General features: G+C 36.7%; 1 protein-coding gene across 1 annotated transcript; it reads left to right on the forward strand.

The window, feature by feature from the left end:
• The first annotated feature begins 19366 nt into the window (after positions 1–19366).
• LOC149246791 (geranylgeranyl pyrophosphate synthase, chloroplastic-like) lies at positions 19367–20515 on the forward strand. Its single transcript, XM_089455753.1, has one exon. It carries the CDS (start codon positions 19367–19369, stop codon positions 20513–20515), a length of 1149 nt encoding a protein of 382 aa, XP_089311879.1.
• Positions 20516–24262: the final 3747 nt, after the last annotated feature.

Here is a 24262-nt window from a genome sequence, read left to right on the forward strand (position 1 = left end):
AACAGATGTTGCGGCAGTTGCAGCAGTCGTTTGAGATGGAGTATGAGGCGCAGTAGGCCCAGACTGAGAAATTACCAAAGGTACAGAAGTTTGAATGTTAGACTGGACTGGTTGCTGGGGTGTACCAGAAACTAAGGGTTGTCCAGTTTGAGATGACAACTGTACACTTGGCTGCAACACCTGTTGGGTTTGCGATGAATCCCACACTATGTTCATTCCGGGGTATTGACCCATAACAGGTTGAGAATATTGAGGACCCTAACCGGGTTGAGGGTAGGATTGATAATTGAAAGGTACATTTCCCGTTCCTTGAACATAAGATTGACCTTGGGGTGGTTGGAAACCTTGGTTCGAGTACTGACCTTGGGGTAGATACCCTTGAGGCACGTACTGATACTGGGGTTGACCTTGAGGAATAAATTGATACTGGGGTTGACCTTGGGGTACATATTGAGTCTGGGGTTGACCTTGAGGCACGTACTGTACCATAGGTACGTACTGTCCTTGAGGTTGTCCCCCAGATGCAAATTGTGTACCTTGAGGTTGCCCCCCAGGCGTTAATTGAGGCTGCCCCCCAGGCGGTAACTGGCCACCTTGAGGTTGAGAATTGGGAATAGAACCTGACATCATAATAATGTCTTCTACGCTCAATGGCTTTGTACCATTGCTTCCAGTTAATAACCCTTGCTCAATGGGTTGAGGAGATGCTCCTGAAAAAGTACCAGAAAGTGACTAATACCCAGGGGGAACAGAAGGACCGCCGTACAAAAACGATTCAGGAGATTGAGTAAACATGGACGACTAACCTGACATATTTACGGGAGTATAAAAACCTCTAGGATGATAAGGAGCACGAGGTGGTGAAAAACTTAACCCTGGGTTTTCCAAATAATTAGTCAAATAAAGATACCAAGTAGTACTCCTAGGCGGACTATAAAAAATTGATTCACTCTCCCTTAGATCAAGAATAGGTTGATTTTCAGGGATAGGGATGCCTACTTCTTCTTCTGAAGCAACTTCTTCAATAGCAATAAGTCCAGAAGGAAGATCTTGGGTAATTACTCTTTCTACCCTAGGTGAATCAGGACCACTAGAAGTTGGAGAGACAAACCCCGATGTTGGAGTAACAGGTTCAGATATCTCAGGTTCTTCACCTATATCACTAGTAGATGAAAAGCTACCAGCAAGTTTGGAAACTGAAATTGATTACGGATCGTAACCTGTTACTAAAGTTTGGTAATCAGGATGTACAACCAATGAAGACTCTCCTTCTTCAGGTGACCCAACTTTACTACCACTAGGAGTTACAAGGACTTTCAAGCCTTCAAGCTGGCTTGGGACTTCTTCAGGAGGTTGGCCCCAAAGTCTACGGGACTTCCTCAATAAATTAGCCATGGTTACAAACTCAGGAGACTGGCCCCGAAGTCTACGGGACTGTCTTGGTAATTCAGCCACAGTTAAAAACTTTTAACTACTTCACACGCAAACAAAGTAAAATCTCGATGGAAAACACCTAAAGCCTCTAAAGGACCAAACAAATTTGAATCACACGCCTAAAGAATCTAGAGATCAAACACACACAAACAATAACTTTCCGGACCGAAAAAACTAGTACAGAAATGGCGGTTGGAACAGTTACCCTGGCAACCTGCTTAATAAATAGACTGGACCAAGTTCCTCCACTTAACCGTCTCGAGTGAAGTGAACCCCCCAGAAAATCCAAGTGAGTCTAGCCGACGTCTGCTCCAGGTATAGTGGGATCTTCCCACCACTGTCACCTCAGGAAGAATCCTAAAGAATATGGCCACTAAGGTTACCAACTGAGACAAATACACCTGGGGGAACAGTCTACGATCCGATATGCACGCAAGGGCAGAGTAGCAAGCTCAATCCCCTTGAAGGCTCCTTGACATAATCCAAGGTTTACCAACAAGTGACCCTAGGCTCCTGGACAATGGTTAATCTGAGGTTAACCGTTTTTAATACGTGAATATCTGGCGTCGTTCCCAATGAGGAAGGATTGATTCCCACACTGGTTCGGACACGATCTCATGCTTCTCCTTTAAGAGGAGCTTTCCCAGAGCATAAATGCAACAATTGGATTTCTTCCTACCACAAGATACAGCTACTTGTTTGTTTTTACTGTCTTGGAGAGTTAATTACTCTCCTACTCCAAAACACTAGCCTAAGCTAAGTTGGTATATCAAAGCCCTAGAAATAAAATGTTACTAGGTGAATTTTACTTTAAGCGTTAATTTTAGTGGTTGTTTTTTAAGTCAAGAGGTGGCGGAGATGAAACTCGTGGTGTAAAGTCTCGACTCGAAATCACTAAAAAGATGCACCTAAGATGATTTAAACAATCTTTTCTCTTCAATGAATTTCTAAACTAAGAAAGAGTTTGAGAATTCAAATACTTTGTAAACACAAATCTTTCTCAATTAAACAAATTTAAAGAAGAGCTTTTTCCTTTCCAAAGCACTCAAAACGAGACAACTAGTTATTTCACAAAAATTTCCCTTTTCTTTTCAAAGCACTCAAACACTACAAAAACAAACTTTTTCAAAAGATATTTTTTATATTTTGTAAATACAACACTCAAAACTAATGAAAATGACTAACTTTGAGAGCTACAAACTATAAAAAGCTACTTGAAGTCAAATCCTACTAAAAGTCTTTTTGAGGATGTTTTACTTAGCTAAATGTGAGCTAAGGACTAATTTATGAAGAATCACAATTAGTCAAAAAACAACCAATCTCTCATTTTCTTTTTTTAAAAATGAAAATTCCAAACTTTCAAATACAAGTTTTTTCGAAATTTTGATATGAGAAAACACAAAGCGGATTCCTCAACAAGGGGAGATTTCATAAATGGTCAAACTCATAAGAAGACTGGTAGACACCAAGGTAATCTGAGGTCCCTACAGCTTCTAAGCTCAGAGCCACTAGACAAACAAAAACGAAAAACAAACCCAACAAGCAAAACTCCTAGGAATTACACCTAAAACCCTAACACTAATGAAATTAAACCAAGGAAAGTTTTTGACAGGGAACAAGCAGGTCTGGGCAATGGCTAAAACCTATAAACAAATTCTAAACTGATAAAAAAGAGAAAAATTTAAAATTTCTCAAATTTTTGACAGGGTACGCAGGCAGCCTGTTTACACAGGTGCATTCACGCTCTGTGTACAAAGAAAAAGTGCGTACAGGTACGCACTGTGTTTAACTCAGAGGGTGCGTACCTCTCCCAAAACCGTGAAAAATAAAAACTGACTCAAAATTAACTAAATTCACCCAATCCCACAATCATCAAGTCAAAAATAGAAACAGAAAATACAGTTTCTCAGGTCAAAGTATAAACAAGGAAAACAATCAAGTCCCCTGTGGAGTCGCCATTTTGTCACACGGAATGGGTCGATCTTGCGGACAAGATAGACCTTCCTAGAATCTAAAGAAGACCTAATGACAAGCAAACCAACCAGACACTATCTTTCTCTAAATATGCTTTAATAAACAATAGCAAACAAGTGTTTTTAGGGCCTACCTTTGGTCCAATGCAAGCTTGTGGATGCCCTCGCTCCTTTGATCCAAATGAGCTCCTTTTCGCAAATCTGCAAACACAAACAAGGCAAACAAATTAAATAGCACCTGAAAAACCAATTGCATAAAACATATTTAAGATGAAAGTCAAGGAGTCCATGAAACAAATAACATAAGATACTTGTTGAGAAAAATGAGTTTGATTGTATTAATTCAAAAGAAGAAGAACTTTACAACCTTCACCTTGACAATGTACAAGCTCCTCCCAGGGTCCAACAAGAAGTCTCCTTTATTTTGACAAGTTTCACTCACTCCCCAATGAAGCCAAAAAGGTATGTGATCTCTCCTCTTAAGCTCAACTAGGAAGTCTTAATTTCACCAGCATTTACCCTCAAAATGTTCAGCTTCTAACCTCTCTAGTCCTCACCCCAATGCCTGTATTTATAGTGCAATGGAGGAGAGTTACTAGGTCCTCCTTCAAAGGGATAGCTCCTTTAGTCAAGGGATTAGCGCCTTCTCTTTTGGGATGCATGAACCACCTTAGAGCGAACAATCCACGTCAAAATTCCTTCTAGAAAACTCTAGAATTAACCCAAAGTGAGTTTTTTAAGATAAAACTTGCGCCTTTTGACTTTCACAAGGGTCCGCATCTACACCGTTAGGGACAGAGTGGGTAGGTACGCAGCTTTTGTACACAGAAGGTGCGGGACCACAGGTGACCATGAGAGAAAGTGCAGAACTAGAGTTACATTGATTTTTAATGTCTTTCTCCCATTTCCAAAGCTTGATTTGAAGAGCTGAGGTCTTAGACTTGCTTAGGAGGACAGTACAAGTGATGATAGACCCAATACTGACTGTAAATAATCATAGTGATGATATTTTTGTGTAACACATTCCTTACTTCAAATTCCAACATACCTGTAACTCCACAAATTTCTTGAAAATTCAACATTCTTCATGCTTGTTTAGCTACTTGGAATATTTCTTCCTCCAGTAACTTCATTTTTTCACTCCCAAGGATTATGGCATTATACTTGTCTACCCCTGAAATGTCACTTCCAACCTTTTCTTCATCAATAAATTTTTGTGGTATAATAGTAATTCTGTTACTATTATTTCGTGTACTCATCTCCAGTTCAGCAGTTTCATACTGTAGATTCAACAACATTTCATCATTATGAGACTTTCTAATCTCACCCTTCATTAATTTGATTTGTTCTTCAGAATTAACTTCTTGGTTCAAATTGACTTCAAATTGCCTTCTTCCTGTATGTAAATCTTCATCAGATTCAAGCAATTCATTAAACAAAAATACTTTACCTTGCTTCCTCTTCAAAGGACTTGACTTATGCCACAAATTTTCCATCTCATTTGGAAGTTCTCTCAAAAGTTCTACACAATCTTCACTAACTGCGTTGTCCGCAATATCTGTCTTTAATCCTTCTTTACTTTGGCTTTATTCAAGGTCAATGATCCTCAATGACTGTTTAATATCTACAAAGTCTTCTATATCAATATTCAATAGCTTTCCTCTTTTAGCTTCAGTTTTAAACAGTTTTCTAATATCTACATAATTTACTACAGCTATGTTTAACAACTACTTTTCCCTCTGCATCACATAATTATGTGAGTTTCCTTCACTTATGCCAACACTAAACAGTTTCCTTACCTCAATGTATCCTTTGATTTCAATAATTCTTTTTCCATCCTCCTTTTGACTTATCCTTTTGATGTCATCTGACTGGACATCTTACTGGACTTGGTTGTAACTTCCCTCCTTATTCTGCATATGACTATGAGTAGTCATCTCTCCATCTGTTAATATAATAGTTTCTAATAACTGCTTGTCTTTCCTCAAGTCTATATGACCTGCAAACACACAACAACTTTCAGTTTTCAAAATACAATACCTTTCATCTTCTTTTGATGCTTCAAGCACCAATCCTCCATCATAGATCTTTTGGATTTCAGTAGATCCTTCTTGCTGTGACTCCATTTCTTTGAGTCTTTCCTTCTTTAACAAATCAATATGAATTTGTTCAAGTTCCCTAAACTTGTTCATGAGCTTGCCATTCCACCTTTCTTGCAATAGCTTCCACTTGACCCTTTTCTTCATTCTCCATCTGTATCTTAAGTCTTCACTTTTCTTTCTTTGTACTACTAGACTAATCTTTGGTTCTTCATTCTATTGCCAATTTCTATACTTTTGCAATTTAATTCCTTCCTCAAATTCACTCTCATGTAGACGATCATCCCTTCCAAATTGCTAGTTCCTTCCATATTCATCTTGCTGAGTTAATATTTCTGTCTCCTTCATGTCTTTGAGGACATAACTTCCTTGTTTCTCCTGATGTTTCATCGTACCTTCAAATAATCTCTGCTCAATTTCTCTGATTTCAGCATCATATTTATTAATGTTTTCTTCCACACCTGTTTCTCCATCAGATTCTGTAAGCTTCATTTCTCCTTCAGGTTCCTTGAGTAATCTCTCCAAGAATTCTATTTCCTTGTGAAATCTCTCCAGCAGTTCATCACAATTTCCATTCTCAGCTTCATTCTTTTCTTGGCAATCCTCCTGAGTTGGCTTGTTTTCTACATTATCATATTGCAAGCATATTTCATCAATTCCATAAAACAAATTCATTGGTTTACCTTCTTGCAGTACCACTATGGAATTGTCATTAGATTTCTGGTCTATATCAACCTCATCTGACTATTTCACACCAAACAGGATTTCATCTATGAACTCCTTCTGCTGCAATAGATCAACACCTTCTTCCTATAAAAGGGATTCTCCATCATACTTCACCTCAAGAGATTCATTCCTATTTGTGACAGTTTCACCAGACTGTCCATCATCCTTTGCATATCCTGCAAACATACACAAACTATGAGAATTAAAATCACAAGGCTTCATTGCCTCATCTGCTTCCCTTGTCAACATATCTTCAAATTGTTCTGGACTATGCCAATAGTCCATGAGATCTTCAGCTGATCTCTCATTATCCTCTTCACCCAACATTTCACCTTGTTTTGGTCTACAAATGGAAACTTCCATTTTTGCTTCTACTTCTCTGAGTTCCTCCAATTCCTCTTGAGCACTCAATATTTGCTCAATCTTTCTCAATTCTTCTATTATCTCTAACTTCACTTGTTTATTTCTATTTTCTTGTAGCATTTGCCACTTTACTCTTTTCCTCATGGTCCAACCATTCTTCTGGTCTTCAACACTTCTCTGCAACATCTCCATCAATATTCCAATCTGGAAATCTATCTCAGCTTTCTCTCTGTCAAACTCTTCTTGAATCATCCTCATGCCATTTGCTTTGGCATCTTTCCTTCTACTGTGGCTTCTTTCTAAACCTCTGCTATGACTATATGTAGTCATCTTCTTCTCCTCTCTTTCCATGAGCTCCTCACTCCTCTGCAATAAGTCTCTGCAACAACAAGTCCTCCTTACTGCGATCTTACCTCACTAAGCTCTCCTCACTCAGTCTTTTGGTAAGCACGATCCTCTATCTGGAACCTTCTCTTAAGCAACACCTTTGCTCCCTCTAGGATTCTACAATCTCTCACTCTCTCTTTCGAGAACACTTCAGCTGTCCTCTCTGTCGAATCTCTTGTTGGATTCTTCAGGTTCACTGCCACTTATGAGTGCTTTCCTTGCTCTGCTTTTAAGAACACATCTGGTTCTTCTCTCACAGCTTCTCTTGGTCTATATTGCTGCAGTCTTCACACTTTCTTATGCTATCACCTGTGTTTTGAATGGATTTCCCCTGTCTCTTGCATTTGCAAGTTCTACTACAATCTCTAAGAACTTCCCCAAAAGTTCTTCTACAGTTCACTATTGTAATCCGGTGCCAAACTTAATTCATTCAACATGATACTGTTTCCATACCTCTATAGTCTTAAATCTTCATATGCAAACATCTCTTCACAAGAAATTTCTTCCTTTTCCTGCTTTGATACCAAAAATGATGCAACCCTAAGGCTGCCACACAAATATACCTTATCGGGACATAAAATTCCCTTGATAACAACCCTTTAAAACTTCATGCCCACATGTATGCATATCGAAATTGGTTTACAGACATTTAGCCTTAAAAACTCAAATCACCCCGCTTTACACCCTTGCTCCACAAAATACAGGCCCTTCCCCTATCGGAACCGAAATGCCTTCAAAATGGCTTAAACATGGCTTTTTCCCTTTCGGGACCAAAATACTTCTCAAACTGTTAAAACAATGCTTTAGCTCCTTTTAAACAATTATATGTGCTTTTGCCGCAGATCTAAATTTGGTCGACCAGACGGCTCATATTAGATCACAATATCAACAATCGGTAGTCTCAATGGTCCCATATATCGGCGCTATTCCTTAGCGGGGGTCCGTGCGATTATCGCTAATCTCTATCGGCGATCTGTAATGGTGCTTAACAATATACAACCCCTGCTTCAAAACCTCCGATGTGATAGCCCTTTGCAGATCCGAAAGGCTATCCAATCATCCCTATACTGTTTCGGGTCCAGTTGGGTTGCGATATCGAAATTCGCTGACTTCCCAAGTCGGTTCCCTTCCTCCGATGTGATGCGATCTATATATCAGACCCGATAGGCCCAAAGCTCTTGCGAATAAATTTTCAAGTCCGATGTATCGTTTTGCTTAGTGGTTTTGCGCTATTTCTCTGTGTAAATGGATTTTCTGCTTGCGGACCCAAATTACACGAAGTTTGCCTTAGTTAGCGGAATTTCTATGGTCATGTATGAAAACACAGAATCAATGCCATAAATCATCCACATACAGAGAAAAACAAGTCTTCAGGCCTCCACGGGCCGGTTGTATAGTTATACATGCAACACTGAGTTTATTCACAAGGAATCGATTACAGAAACTCGGTTTTGATCAGATTACAACACTAAACATCTCTGTATCAAAAGAAATGCGATCAATTACATAGTCCAACCCTAAAAATCAATCCTCTGTGTTCAAAACATAAATGCAAAGCTATATTGGGTTCTCTGCATTCTCTGGCCAGATTATTCTATTTAGCGGCCTTTTTCCTCCTATGCGCCTCATAAGCTTACAAAGGCCTTGATTCCTCTCTTTGTCTCTCCTCTCGTATCCCCTTTAGAAAACAAAGGAGATTGAATATATGCTAAGTTAACCATCTCCTCCACATTTGGAGGAATAAATTATACATGTAGAATTCAAATCCTATCCTAATCTAAACAAACTAGACTACTTAGCTTGATCTCCACGCAGGGAGGATCATTTGCCATTTATTCCCAATTTCTGTTCAGAATTAGGCCACTCTTAACTACTTACATTTATTTGAAATTAATAAAAATTTAACAACCAAGTCTTCCACCAAACTTGTATTAGCCACAACATGTGACCACTCCATCACATTGGTGGCTAGGTCTAGATGCTCCTGCATCAATCTTTATTTCCATCCCTTCCATTTTCTTTTTCCACCTTATCCTTCAGCTTTGGTGGAAGCAGTGCTAGATTCGAAATCCAACACCTTTCCACAATATGCCCTTGCTTATGGAAGTAAGTGCAACACATGTGCATCCTTTTGACAGCATGATTTTCCTTGTCTTGTGGACCTTTGGCTGCTTGCTTCTTTTCCTTCAAAAGTTTCCTGTATGTGGCCATCCTCTTCCAACATCTAGAAACATAATGGTTATCCAAACCACAAAAGGAACATGCAATTATTTTTCCATGCTTTACAAAATCAAAATGAATGTTTTTAGAACCAGATTTATATCTGCCTCTTTCACCTTTATTTCCTTCATGAGGAGGTGAAGGAAATGAAGAAGTGGCTCCCTTTGGAACACCATCACTTTCTTCAAGGCTTTCAGAGTTTCCACAACTCTTTGGTTCAAGTGTGTGCTTCTGAACACCTGCATCATGTGAATGATGTTTTGAGCTATTGCATTCCTCCTAAATACAATCGTCACACTTCTAAGGTATAGGACCTACAATGAAACTCCTTTTTGGAACTATTTCAATGGCCTTCATGGCAGTTTTGGAACTCTCTCCATAAGACTGTCCATAGCCAAGACCCAAATACTTAGGCCTTTCCTCAACCATTTTTGGTTCAACAATACCTTGTGCATGTTTTTCCAATCCTTTTCGTTCATAGCCCATCTTGGACATTAGCTTCGAACCTATGCCTCTGGTAAATTTTTCAAAAGAACCAATATAAGCATTCTTAGAAGAATTTGAAGACAAACAGGAATGGTTTACCTATTCTTCAAGCTGATACTTGGCCAAAGCTTCTTTGGCAACAAAGAGTTGTGACTCCAACTCATGCATCCTTTTCAGGTTCACATTTGCAATATGAAGTTGTCTCTCCATTTCCTACAATTTGCCAGAAAGCATCCGCTTCTCTTCCTCCATGGAATTCAACTGCTCTCTAAGTATGTTGTTCTTCCTTCCCTCCTCATACATTTCTCTCACCATATCCATCATGGTGGACAAGTCTTGCTTCATGTCTCCATTAAAGGAACTTGTGGAGCAAGAAGAATTTGAGAACTCACTTGTAGAAGTTGTCATTTTCAAAGTGCACAAAGGAACTTCAAACAATATTATTAAAGAGCTTATTCAGTAACCTCTTGCAACAACCTTTTGTGCTTCAAGGATTGCCCTGAGGTCCTTTGGGATAGAAGAATGCCTTCATCCCTTCTTCCTTCTTGTCCTTCCTGGACTGAGCTATCAATAACTTTCCCTTCACCTCTGCAAACTCAAACAATAGTCAATCTGCAACCAAGCATACAATCAATGAGGCAATCAATCCTTGACTGTCCAAACACCTTTTAGACAAGAAATTTTTGCCCTGTCAATCAAGCATTCTGATACAACCTTCTTTGAAGGTGGGGTTAATCAATCTTAAGCTTTGATACCACCTGATTTGAAAATGGGGATCTTAGGCTTCTTGTCTAACTTATAATAACCTCTCCCACTTCCAAAGTTTTAAATTTTCCCAAATCTTAATGATTAACCAATGGAGAATTAAGAAATGCTTGAAAATATAGGTGTAAGCTTGTATTTGCTTTTAGCTGTTGAGTGCTTATGTTCATTTTCTTATTCTGATGTGAAACACAAATAACAGTAAATAAAGAAACAATTCAACAAAGCCCATAAGACAACAATATAATATGGAGTTCACCCTGATATCTTGGGCTACGTCTCCTTGAGCTCTAATCAACTCGATTAGACTCTCTGGGATTATGGCTACAATTCTTTTTCAAGTGCTACACTTAACTCCATTGGTTTACAGCTAGACCAATGGGCTTAGAATGCCATCTTACCCTTGGCTGTCCCTGTTCTGCAGACAGGTCTAGGCTTCTCTGGACTTGACTCCTTCAGTCAGTGCTCTGAGCTTCTCAAGCTTTCGGCTTCTCTGACTCCCTCAAAATTCTGCATTTGTCTTTGGAACTCCTTCTCTTGTCTTTGACACACCTCAGAAAACCAGCCACAGCTCGATCATTCAATCTCCTGTTGTGCTACAACTTCACTGTAGCCTCGTGGCTCTTTAGAAGTCTATTATAGCTCTTTGGCTTTGCGGCTCTACCTCCTACCTCTGGTGGTTCTGCCTGTTACAGTGAGCTCAATTGAATTCTCACACAACAGATACATCAGTAGGACTGTACCTGGATCCCCCAAGTCTCTCTGGAGTACACAGACTCTCTAGAGTACTCTCTCTAGCTCGGTCATTCAATCTCCTGTTGTGCTGTAAATTCACTGTAGCGTCGTGGCTCTTTAGAAGTCTATTAGAGCTCTCTGGCTCTGCGGCTCTGCTTCCAACCTCTGGTGGCTCTGCCTATTATAGTGAGCTCAATTTGGGTCTCACACAACAGATACAATCAGTAGGATTGTACTTGGATCCCCCAAGTCTCTCTGGAGTACACAGACTCTCTGGAGTACTCTCTCTGTCTTTGTCTTAACACTGGTTCACTTGCTGCCTTTGCTTCTTTAGGTCAGCTCGGCTCTGGTTTCTCTGCTTCTAGGTCTGCTTACTGCCTCCTGGGCTGCTCCCCCCTGCTCTCTATCAGTCTGTGGCTTTAAAGCCAATCTTCTTCTTGACTGATCGTTTCCGCTTCTCGGTTTTCTAGTTCCTTGCCTCCATCCATTCAAATCCCTTCGTTCGGCGATTACAATAACTGCATAACGCCTTATAGGGAGGTGGCTACCTATTCCTTTAATGGATGAGCATGTCAGCTTCACTGGAAACACTCGATCGTTTGAAATGGCCATTATTTTTATTTACTCCAAGAATGCCTGCGAAACATGAATCTCTACCAACTCATCGTCCACGTCGGACTTCAAAATCCAACACAATCTGCTTTATAACTTTGTTAAATCCGGTCATCCATCGGGTCGCATCTCTGCCGTTGATCTGGACCCTCCAGATCCTACGGTCATTGCACATATCGGGTGGATAACTTGCTCGACATTTACCCGTTCGATGTGAGCAATTTTCTCTCTCTTCCGTCGGACGCGTGTCACTCGCTGTGTGGCATTGGGCGAGACTCGGTCTAAACTTCTTACCGCTCGAAGCCCTTCTAATATCTTGTTAGTTTTTGTGGAATCTCGCCTCGGACGGAGCCAAAACACTTTCTGGTGCATTTCATGATTTTCAGGGCTGTCCATCTTTGAGGGGTTTGCCCTGCAATATCAGATTCCTCCCCTGTTGACTCAAACCATTGCTGACTTTGCTAATTCGCGACAGCATGTGTTACCATTGTCTGCGCTTGATCGACAACCCTCATTGATCCACGCTGATCGCAGTTAGCAACTGTCATGAGGATTCCTCTAATAAGCTTGATCTTCACAAGATTTTTAATCTTTGGCATAAATTATAGAGAGTTCATGAAGACTTGGAGAGTTTTAGGATCCATTTTGGATCAAGTAGTTAAGCCAATTTGACATTCAAAATAAACACAAGAATTTAAACCATTCCTTAGAGATTACACAGGAAATCAACATTTCCTATTCAGACATAAAACTAACATTCTTCACATTCAAAATGGCATTTAAATAGCACAATAAGTATATATATATATATAAAATTTAGTTGCACGTATAGCAAATATGCACTTATCTTATAATGAAGGACCTGACAACTGAGATTAGGACTCTAACTCTCTGCCCAATGTTAGATTGGCTTGTATTGCAACCTTTCTTGCATCAAATCACCCCCAAGCGAGATTTCAAAGCTTGAGGAAGAGTGCTCAAGGGAATAAAATCAATGCTACCAATTGAAACATGGCCTCCACAGGTCAATCCACCTCTACCCACAAACTAATCAGGAAGTCAAATACAGGGAACATGTTTTCTTTGGGTGTTCTCAACAACTCTCTACTATTATACCACAAGGATTTTAACTTAGTCATCATCAACACAAGGTTCTTTACAAGCATAGGGAGTCACAACTCGATTTCAAGAGAAGAGTTTCATTTTAACATTGGAAGGTTCGTTAGTTGGATAAGATACTTTAGGAGCATAAAAACACTTCTCCAAGTAGTTCATCAATTATGGAAATCATGAGTGTTATCAACCCCACGGCTATACCCATTGGTTCATCAACCCCCCAAGTACATGGGTGTTTCTCTCTTGACAAGTAGGTTTATCAATCCACAAGCTTCCCAGTGGGTTCATCAGTCCTAAGGAAAACCACTTCTAGTGGGTTAATTAGTCGTTAGGAAAACCATTGCTTTATAAATTTCATTCAACAAGCCAAGGCTAGGCTTCCTCAACTGGGATATCACTAGAGTGAACTCCATCCTCTCAAACTCTCTTTGCATATTATCTTTTCTTATTCCTCCTATCGTGAGGAATTTTTGCCCCCTCCATGATTGAATCCATTCCTTGATTCCTGAATTCATTTCCATTCATCAATGAATTCCCTTTGTGAATGAATGAATCAATTCCTTCCCCATCATTCAGAAGTTTCTTTGCGGCTTCCACTACCATTGTTGCAACCATATGTCGTTCTGTCATTGTGCCTTTGCCTAGGCCCCTCTCCTTGTCTTCGACTGTTGGTTATGTTCCAATTGCATGTGGTCATGGGGGTGGTATCATGTTAGATGCTCCCATGATGCTCTTTCGGATGTCCTCAGACTACCTCCTGTCTGCTAGCTCAACCCAGTCTCAGTTTCCTTGTCCCTTTTTTCTTGTGAATTTGTCTGAGATGAGTATGGTTCTTGTCCTCTCTTCTCTAGTTGAAATTAATGATGTAGTCAACCCATTCAAGGCGTACAAGTCAACCTCCATGAATGTAATTAATGACTAACTTCCTCCATTTTCCCAAGCAATCTCCCTCCCCAAGCTCTGAAATACGTGTCCCAATTCTTGGCCATTTTAATTAGACAAAATGGCTACAATAGGGGATTATTTCAAAGGGGTTGTCACAAACTCCACCCCCTTGGAGGAGCACCCTCCTCGGTGTTCTATTTGAACACAAATACAAACATGCTTGACCCAACCATAAATCAAAATGATCTTTATAAATACAACTTAGTTTACAATTACATTTTTCATACACAATTTCTTTCCTAGCAACTCAATGAGCATCAATTCATTAGCTCAACCATATTTCAATGGATCCTTTGTAGTTTCTGGTGCTTTTACTGCACCCAATCCAACTTGATAACCTCACCCTTTTCCTCGATTCATCATCACTAGTGCGCCACTATGCACTTTGATATATTTAAGCTAGTTCTATTTGTCCTACAGTCATCCTCATATGCTCGTGTTGGAGGTTCCATGATTTTCCTTCATCATAAGCACATGAATTTTTCATGAGATTCATCATAAGGAAATTCTCAACAATTTTAAATCATACTTCTATCAATAGTTTTGTTCATGAGGTGAAATATGCAGTTGCAAGTCACTTCATATCACAAGAAAAACATATTAGATCATAAATTCAAGCTACTGCAAATCATAACTTTAAGTTGAACTATTTGGTTGTTTCTCAATTCGAAGGAAAGCACTCAACATAGTTCCTTCTAGTGTTTAACTTTGCCTTTAAACTCAACTCATTTGAATGTTTTCTCTGCCATTCATACACATATAATTAACAAATCCCATTTATCCAATGTTATCAACAACCTCCTACTGTTACAACACAATCGATTAATGAGGATAACAATGCAGGGGTTCATGTCAAGCATAGAAAGTCTTAGTTTAGTTTTTTTTTTGGGAGAGAGATTTAAATTAAAAGTAGGTTTGTGAGCTGATTTGTTTATGTAGGAATAAGAGAACACTTTCCATCAACTTCTTAGTGGTACTAACACTTGTTTTTTCAGCCCCCTCCTAGACTACTGCCACAACCTCGTGTTAAAGTTTCATGTAATAAATGACATTAAAGGAAAAAATAAGACCAAGGTTATGGGACACGTATTCCAATATGAATGGAGGGAACAAAAATTATAGTGGGTATCACTTGTGGTTAATTATTGGCTATGGAAATTGGCATTGGCATTAGCAAAGGAAAAAGGCAATAAACATAAATTTAACATAAGGAATAAAGGAAAATAGGAGAAAAGGAAGATGAAGAGACGAGAATATGCATGCAAGGTAATTAGAGAGAAAATGAAGGAAAATGAAAGAAAAAAGGAAAAAGGAAAGGAAGAGACACTAGATATCAAGGGTAAAAAGACATTACATAAACACTTGAAAACTATTGTCAATTCTAGGTTTTGATCACTTTCAGAAATAAATCTCTAGGATAAGAGAGAGAGCACTTGGAAACAAGCAAGCAAGCAAAGGAAAAGGAAAGGAAAGCAAGGGAGCACAAGGAAAATATTGGAGGAGCATCTACAACATGAAGATTTTGCATGTAACAAGTTTCATGTGTGATTTCATTGTTGGGATTGGAATGCATGGTGCATGCATTTGGTTTACATGTTATTTTTCTATCAATGGCATGGGATTTTCCTGGATTGACAACAAGTTTAGCCTTGCCTTGCCATTTCCTAGATAGCTATGGTGGGATGGGATTCATTCTTGGTTGAGATTTGGATTGTCGAAATATTTTGGATCCAGGTGAGGTGGCATTAGGAAAATCCCAAGGGTTGGGGGTGCGAATGATTTTCTCTAGGAAGCCCTTGAGAGGTGGGTGGAGACAAGAAAATTCCTATGGGTATGGTGAAGAATTTCCGAGGCATCCAAGCTTGTGTTGGTTTGGTGATTTTTGGATTGGTTTAGGTGAAACCACTATGGTTGAGGGTTGAGGTGGTTTATCCTCTGGATTACCTCATTGGTTTTTTTTTTGTTTATCCCATGAGATCCCACATTCATGCTTGGAATATGGAATGGGGGTGATTGGCTAAAAGAGAGATTTGGTTCAGCTCAATCTATGGTTGGGTGGTAAGTGGAATTCCCCAACTTGGTTGGAATTTGCATATATATTAATGTGTTTATTCTTATTGAGATTAATGAGCACACATTCTGATTTTATGATTGGTTTGTCATGGTTCTATTATGGTTAAATGTTGGTTACATGCATGATATATTTCCTGTTTTATGGTGTTCTCTTATTATTGATCCATTCCATGGTTTAATTATTTCTTAGCTACTTGATATGATTGCATAGGCTATTGTATGTTATTGCATCTAGTAAGAGAGGGAAACGGACCTCCTTGGTGATTCTCTAATGAAAGTATGCATTTATGGCCTATGGGTACCTTGAATGCAAAGTGTTTGTCTAAATGATTTTCATGTACTTGATAAGTTTGAGTAGGAATTGAGTCAATAATTATGAGTAATGACTCCTATAGGTGATTAAGGTGATTTTGGAGAATTTTGGGCGGTTGACTTAAAACTGATCCTAAAAATATGGATTGGTGTTTCTAGCCGCACCCTATGAAATAGGAAAATTTGGCTGCAAGCATATGAAGGAAGGTTTGCCCATGCAGATGGAGCCTTCTGGTAGCATGCAAAACTTGGCATGTGTTTTTATGGGCTATGAGGTTAGGTAGAAAGAAGTTTGAACTCAAGGTTAGATCAACAGCGGATGTTGTATGACATCTGGGTAATCAAGTGTCCCTGAGAGGTATTGGTAGGTTTTTTGTTACCAAACCCTACCTCCATAACTGGAACTTGGATGTATGGTTTTGTCATAGTAACTCTCAGCTTATGATTACACTAGAGAGATTGTAAAAGTGGGTAAATATGGGGTGGGGTGTTACAAGGTGGTATCAGAGGCAGGTTGCAGCATTGGACCTCAGGGTAATGCATATTGTTATGCATGAGTATTAGTTGCCTATATGTTATTATGCACACATGTTAGATAATTATTGTTATGGTTATGATATCCATGTATGAGCTAGTATGCTTGAGATGTTGTATCATGCTAATATGGATTGGCAGATGTAGATGCAATAATATCCCCTAAGATACATTGAGGTATGATTTTGATTATGTTTTTATAATTAAAATCCAATTATAATTAATATTTATAATTCTTTTATGGTATCTTTAACATTAATTGCCTAAGGCTTCTTATTTCAATTTAATTTCAATTTAATTTTATTTTTTTTAATTGACTACCTAGATTGATTCTCAATGGAATATGCTCAACATATGCTTAGTCTTAATGTTTATCAATGACTCTAGTGTGTTACAGAGTTTGTTAGGTTGCATTGAGTTTTAATAAATTTAATAAATTATATTTTTTCCACGTGGCTCCCTGCCCACCAATTTCCTAAGGATTTGAGATTATTCCAATTCTAACATATTCATATTCTAATTAGATGGAGAAATTAATATATAAGCAAATTTTATTTAGAAAAATGGTTCATTTTACAATAAGATGCACAATTCCTTTTTTTTCTCAAGTTAAATTAGATTCGTGCCACATGGCTCCTCACCCACAAATTTCCTAGGGATTTGAAATGATTCCAATTTTAATAAATTAATATTCTAATTATATGAGGAAATTAATATATAAGCAATTTTTATTTAGCAAAATGGTCCATTTTACAATAAGATGTGTATTTTTTTTTTTCCAAGTTAAAGTTGACCCATAATCTTTTTATACATGGTTAATCAAGTAAATATGTGCATTGGTAAGACATTCTTTGTATTTCAATAGCTTTTTTTGTTATATTTACGAAGCCTTACACTATAGCAACCACATTAATATTTTTAATATAGTTATACTAGTTAATTACATAAAAATTAATATCTTTTCATTAAATAAACCTCATATAAAATTTATTATTGAACTAAAAATCCAATCATTATTAAATATATCATTTAATCATATCACATCATATAAAACAATCCACAAAAATTTCAAAAAGATTCTTTTCTCTTTATCATTTTTTCTTTAATAAAAAAAGTACACACATTCACTCCAACAACAAAACATAAGAGAATACATTCACTTTAACTAAAAATGGTTGTCTTCACACACCTAAGCATCATTTAAAATAATTTTATCATCTTAATGAAACATGTTAACGACTAAGAGGCATCTGACAATTGTGAAAGCCTGCCCTCTTACGGACCATCAGAGGCATTTGGTAGGAGTGAAAGCCTGCCCCCTTACGGACCACCCGCTGGTTATTCAAGCCTGCCCCCTTACAGACCACTAGAGGCATTTGGTAGGAGTTCAAGGAGCCTACCCCCTTACAGACCACTAGAGGCATTTGGTAGGAGTTCAAGCCTGCCCCCTTACGAACCACCAACTGGTTATTCTAGGTGGCGTGGTTTTCTTTGAATAACCGTGATGAAAGGCATTTGGTAGGTGTGAAAGCCTGTCCCCTTACGGACCACTAGCCGGTTATTCAAGCCTGCCCCCTTATGGACAACCAGAGGCATTTGGTAGGAGTGAAAGCCTACCCGCTTACGGACAACCAGCGGGTTATTCTAGGTGGCGTGGTTTTCTTTGAATAATCGCGATGAAAGGAATTTGGTAGGAGTGAAACCCTGCCCCTTACGGACCACTAGTCTATTATTCAAGCCTGCCCCCTTATGGACCACCAGCCAGTTATTCAAAAATGCCCCCTTACAGACCACCAGAGGCACTTGGTAGGAGTGAAAGCCTGCCCCCTTACCGACCACTAGCCGATTATTATAGGTGACGTGGTTTTCTTTGAATAACCATGATGAATCTGCGTTTGTGATTAGCAACTAGAAATAACTGTCCTCACCACTGATTTAACAACTAAATTATGATAAATTTTCCCACATATAACAAAAAAATACTCTAACTAACTAAAAATAATTGTAATCACAAACCTAAACATTTTTAAAATAATTTTATTCTGGTTTAAAATAATTTTATTATAATAAGTTATACCCACTCTCAATCCTATAAAATTTTATTCTTATTTAAAATAATTTTATTATAATAAGTTATACCCACTCTCAATCCTGATCTGTCTCCTCATTGGCTCTTCTACCTTTCGCCTTTCATAGCCTAACATTTTGTATTAAAATTAACTAACCCAAAAGCAGTTGGGCAACAATTCCCTAATCGGCATCTATAACCTTTGTCGTTTGTGATTGGCATTATGCCCAAACACTCTTTAAATGAATGTCATGCGCGCCCCCAAACAAGCACGCAACCAAGTTCTTCTTCACTGTTTTCTGGACAGAGAACTGACCTCCCGTCTTAGGTAATGGAAAGGTTTGACTAATATGATCATTCTTCGTCCCTCATACATGTTATGAACAGTGGCATCTACAAATAAAGTTCAAATTTTCAATAGTACAAACTTCTTTGAATTCATATGCATCTATTCTTCTGTTGCATCTACTTACCTGTTTTCAATCTCTGTTTTTCGCTGCAGTAATTTATAATAGCACCTCATGGCTTACAGCAATATGGCAACAGCTAGCTGCCATGGCCTGTATTTTATGAATATTGCTTCTCAAGAATGTAATTTGAGGAGAGTTTCCATTCCCATAAAACGTTTTCATGGAGTTTCAAACTCATCAGGGACTTCTATTGGCGACCATCTGGCTGCTCGTGGTCTTTTGTCATACAGACATCTGGTCGTATCATCTGCTAGACCATCAAACACAGATGTCCAGTTGGGTAATCTGGCTGATCAAGCGGAGAAGGTTGTTGAATTCGATTTCAAGGAGTACATGCTTTCCAAGGCACTGGCAGTGAATGAGGCTCTGGATAAGGCTATCCCACTGAGTCATCCCAAGAAAATATATGAATCCATGAGGTATTCTCTTCTTGCCGGAGGAAAACGGATTCGTCCTGTTCTGTGCATTGCAGCTTGTGAGCTTGTGGGAGGGACCCAGGAGCTGGCCATGCCAACTGCGTGTGCAATGGAGATGATCCACACAATGTCTTTGATTCATGATGACTTGCCTTGCATGGACAATGATGATTTGCGCAGAGGTAAACCTACAAACCATAAGGTCTTCGGGGAAGGCGCCGCTCTTGTTGCAGGGGATGCACTTCTTTCATTTGCCTTTGAGCACATTGCAGTGTCCACAAGCAAAACAGTGGGTAGTGATCGGATTTTGAGGGTGGTATCTGAATTGGGTAGAGCAGTCGGTTCTCAAGGGATTGTGGGTGGCCAGAGTGTAGATCTTGCGAGCGAGCGGGATGCTTCTGTTGACCTTCACACTCTGGAGTGGATTCATATTCATAAGACTGGAGTGCTATTGGAGTGCTCGGCTGTCTGTGGGGCGATTATCGGTGGCGCTTCAGAGGATGAAATCGAGAGAATTCGAAGGTTTACCCGTTGCGTGGGGCTTCTATTCCAGGTTGTAGATGACATATTCGATGTCACAAAATCGTCAGAAGAAATTGGGAAGACGGCAGGAAAAGATTTGGTTAGTGATAAGGCCACTTATCCGAAGCTGATGGGTTTGGAGAAAGCAGAGTTTACTGTTGAATTGGTGAAGAGAGGTAGGGAGGAGCTATCTTGTTTCGATCCAACGAAGGCTGCACCTTTGTTGGGTCTTGCAGATTACATTGCACTCAGAGAGAACTGAAAAGCGTTCTTGAATGTCTGTGTTATGTATCCGTTTAGTATCTGCTAAACTTCAATAATGGTGCCATATTTATAATGATTCTAAAACGGATGGATGCTTTAGATTTCTTCAGTTTCAAAATATTATATTATTATTAATATTTTTGATTTTAGGTTTATGGGATTTATAATTTAAATGTTACCAAAATATTTTTTTGGCGAAAATGATATAAAAGAAGATTTTTGTGATTCATCTTCAACACCAAAAAAATATTTACGAACCTATTTCCCATCATCAACTGTGATTCATCTTCAATACCAAAATGTACGGACTTTATTTTATATATATCTATCCTCATCATTTTATCAAAAACTAAATCTACAGAAATTATAAATCTATGTTAATCTTAGAACTTTTTCAAAATACAGATATTCAAACATTTCAATTCCTAGTTAGCTGCTTGCCTGTTTTTGGGAAGTTATTTGGGTAGAATTGGCAAGTGGGTCAGGTCACTTTCATTATAATATACAGTAATATTAATTGTATTGCCAACTAATCTATACTTTTGTGACTTTTGGCTAGCTATTTAACTAATAAAATTAGTTTATTTTAATTTATCTCAATTAATTAATTAATTAATTTATAATAATTTAGGTATGGAATAGAAGTAGTCTCAATTTTAACTAATTTATATTTTGTGGCTTTTATTTACCTATTTAATTAACTAATTAGTTGTTTAATTAATTAATTAAATGTTTAATTAATAGAATTAGTTTACCCTATTTTATAATTGTCTAAATTTTCTTATTTCAACTTAAAGTAGATGAGGATTTGTTGCTTTTGATTTTGATTTTTTTAATTGAGGGTCTACATTGATTCTCAAGGGAATATTCTTAGCTTAGTCTTAATGCCCATCAACAGCTATAGTGTATTAAAGAGTTTGTTAGGTTGTAATGACTTTTAATAAATTTAAAAAATTCATGTTGCACGTAACTCACACCGCACCAATTTCCTTGAGATTATTCCAATTCTAATAAGTTCCTCATTACTATTTATAACATTAATTTATAATTCCCTTTTTTCGTAACTTAAAGTTGACCCATAACCTTTTTATACATGGTTAATTAGGTAAATGTGTGCATTAGTAAGGCATTCTTTGTGTTGCAATAGTTTTTTTGGTTATATTTATGAAGCCTTTAACTATGTCAACCACATTAATATTTTTAATGTGATTGTATAGTTAATTATTTAGTTTACCATAATTTAAGTATTGGATAGAACCGTATAAATTTATTTGAAATAGACAATAAAACCCATTTTGATTGATGATTAATATTTTTTTTTATGTATCCGTTTAGCATCTGCTAAACTTCAATAATGGTGCCATATTTATAATGATTGTAATATGGATGGATGCTTTAGATTTCTTCAGTTTCAAAATATTATATTATTATTAATATTTTTGATTTTAGATTTCTGGGATTTATAATTTAAATATTACCAAAATATTTTTGGCGAAAATAATATAAAAGAAGATTTTTGTGATTCATCTTCAACACCAAAAAAAAATATTTACGAACCTATTTCCCATCATCAACTGTGATTCATCTTCAATACCAAAATCTACGGACTTTATTTTATATATCTCTATCCTCATCATTTTATCAAAAACTAAATCTACAGAAATTATAAATCTATGTTAATGTTAGAACTTTTTCAAAATAGAGATATTCAAACATTTCAATTCTTAGTTAGCTGCTTGCCCGTTTATTTGGGTAGAATTGGCAAGTGGGTCAGGTCACTTTCATTGTAATATACAGTAATATAAATGGTATTGCCAACTAATCTACACTTTTGTGGCTTTTGGCTTAGCTATTTAACTAATAAAATTAGTTTATTTTAATTTATCTCAATTAATTAATTAATAATAATTTAGGTATGGAATAGAACTAGTGTCAATTTTAACTAATTTATATTTTGTGGTTTTTATTTAGCTATTTAATTAACTAATTAGTTGTTTAATTAATTAATTAATTGTTTAATTAATAGAATTAGTTTACCCTACTTTATTTTAATTGTCCAAAATTTCTTATTTCAACTTAAGGTAGATGAGGATTTGTTGATTTTGATTTTGATTTTTTAAATTGAGGGTCTACATTGATTCTCAAGGGAATATGCTCAGCTTATGGTTAGTCTTAATGCGCGTCAACAGATATAGTGTATTAAAGAGTTTGTTAGGTTGCAATGACTTTTAATAAATTTAAAAAATTCATGTTGCACGTGGCTCACACGCCACCAATTTCCTAGGGATTTGAGATTATTCCAATTCTAATAAGTTCCTCATTATTATTTATAAGATTAATTTACAATTCCCTTTTTTTCTTAATTTAAAGTTGACCCATAACCTTTTTATACATGGTTAATTAGGTAAATGTGTGCATTAGTAACGCATTCTTTGTGTTGCAATAGTTTTTTTTCGGTTATATTTATGAAGCCTTTAAATGTGTCAACCACATTAATATTTTTAATGTGATTGTATTAGTTAATTATTTAGTTTACCATAATTTAGGTATTGGATAGAACGTATAAATTTATTTGAAATAGACAATAAAACCCATTTTGATTGATGATTAATATTGAGATTTTTTTTTATAATTAAATAAGAAGATTAATAACAATTTATTATATATGTAAATTATACTTTTAATATATTAATGTGTACAATTTGAAAAACTGTACAAAGTAGTAAATATATTACTCTAGAAAATAAATATAATTGTTAAAAATCTTTACATTACATAAACTGATATTTTTGAATATTAAAAATTTCTATAAATTATAGTTAAATATATAAATCAAATATATGACTTTTTAATGTGATATTATGTTTCAGAGATGATAAACACATAAAAATGGTAGAAAATATCATCTTCACTAATGAAGTCATCAATAAGTTAATGCCAAAAGTAGTTCCTATTTGGGATCTTCCATTTTGTAGTGGAAGTACCATTATTTGGAGATATATCCACTTAGATCCATGTAACCTCGATCCATCATGCTCCTAGATGTATCAAATTTCTATCTCAAGTTCTACACTCCAAAAAGAAGGTTTATAAGATCCTCTAGGCCCATGATAGATTCAAATTTAAATGGATGTAAGCTCATACTAACTGGTAAATATAATATAAATACTATATATATATATATATATATATATATATATATATATATATATATATATATATATATAATTTAATATAAAATATTATTCTTAATTTATATATGGAAACTTTTTTATTCTTTTTTGAAGTATAGAAAGAAATTAATCAAATTTTTTTATTTGTATTTATTAATTTTTATTAAAAAAATCAATTATAAACTACTATTTTTAGATTTGTTAACTAAAATACTTCTATTTTGATATTATAAATTATTAGCCTTTTTTAATAAAAAAAATTAATACATTGATATTTTTTATACTAAAATATTTTTATTTTTAATAATATGAATTTAAAGGACATGTGTCAATTCTACGTTGAGCACATAAGAAATCATACATCCCCCTCATACTAAGCTGTAGTGGAATGCAACTCTAGATGCAATCATAGATTGCCACAAATAGATGACTTGATAGGGTTGTTTAAGATTCCATCACAACCAATCAAATAGCCTTGATTTGCAATAGTAGAGAATGCAAGCACAAAATTGTAATTAAGAAGAAACTAGATAATTGAGTTAATCCTTACAGGGAACAAAAGCCTTTAAATG

The sequence above is a fragment of the Pinus tabuliformis genome, chromosome 7 (assembly GCF_031772625.1).
Source record: "Pinus tabuliformis cultivar Carrire ecotype Pingquan chromosome 7, CPIR1, whole genome shotgun sequence".
NCBI lineage: Eukaryota > Viridiplantae > Streptophyta > Pinopsida > Pinales > Pinaceae > Pinus > Pinus tabuliformis.

Excerpts from the sequence above, each read along its gene's own strand:
- LOC149246791 (XM_089455753.1), top strand. The coding sequence starts at position 19,367 with ATGGCTTACAGCAATATGGCAACAGCTAGCTGCCATGGCCTGTATTTT.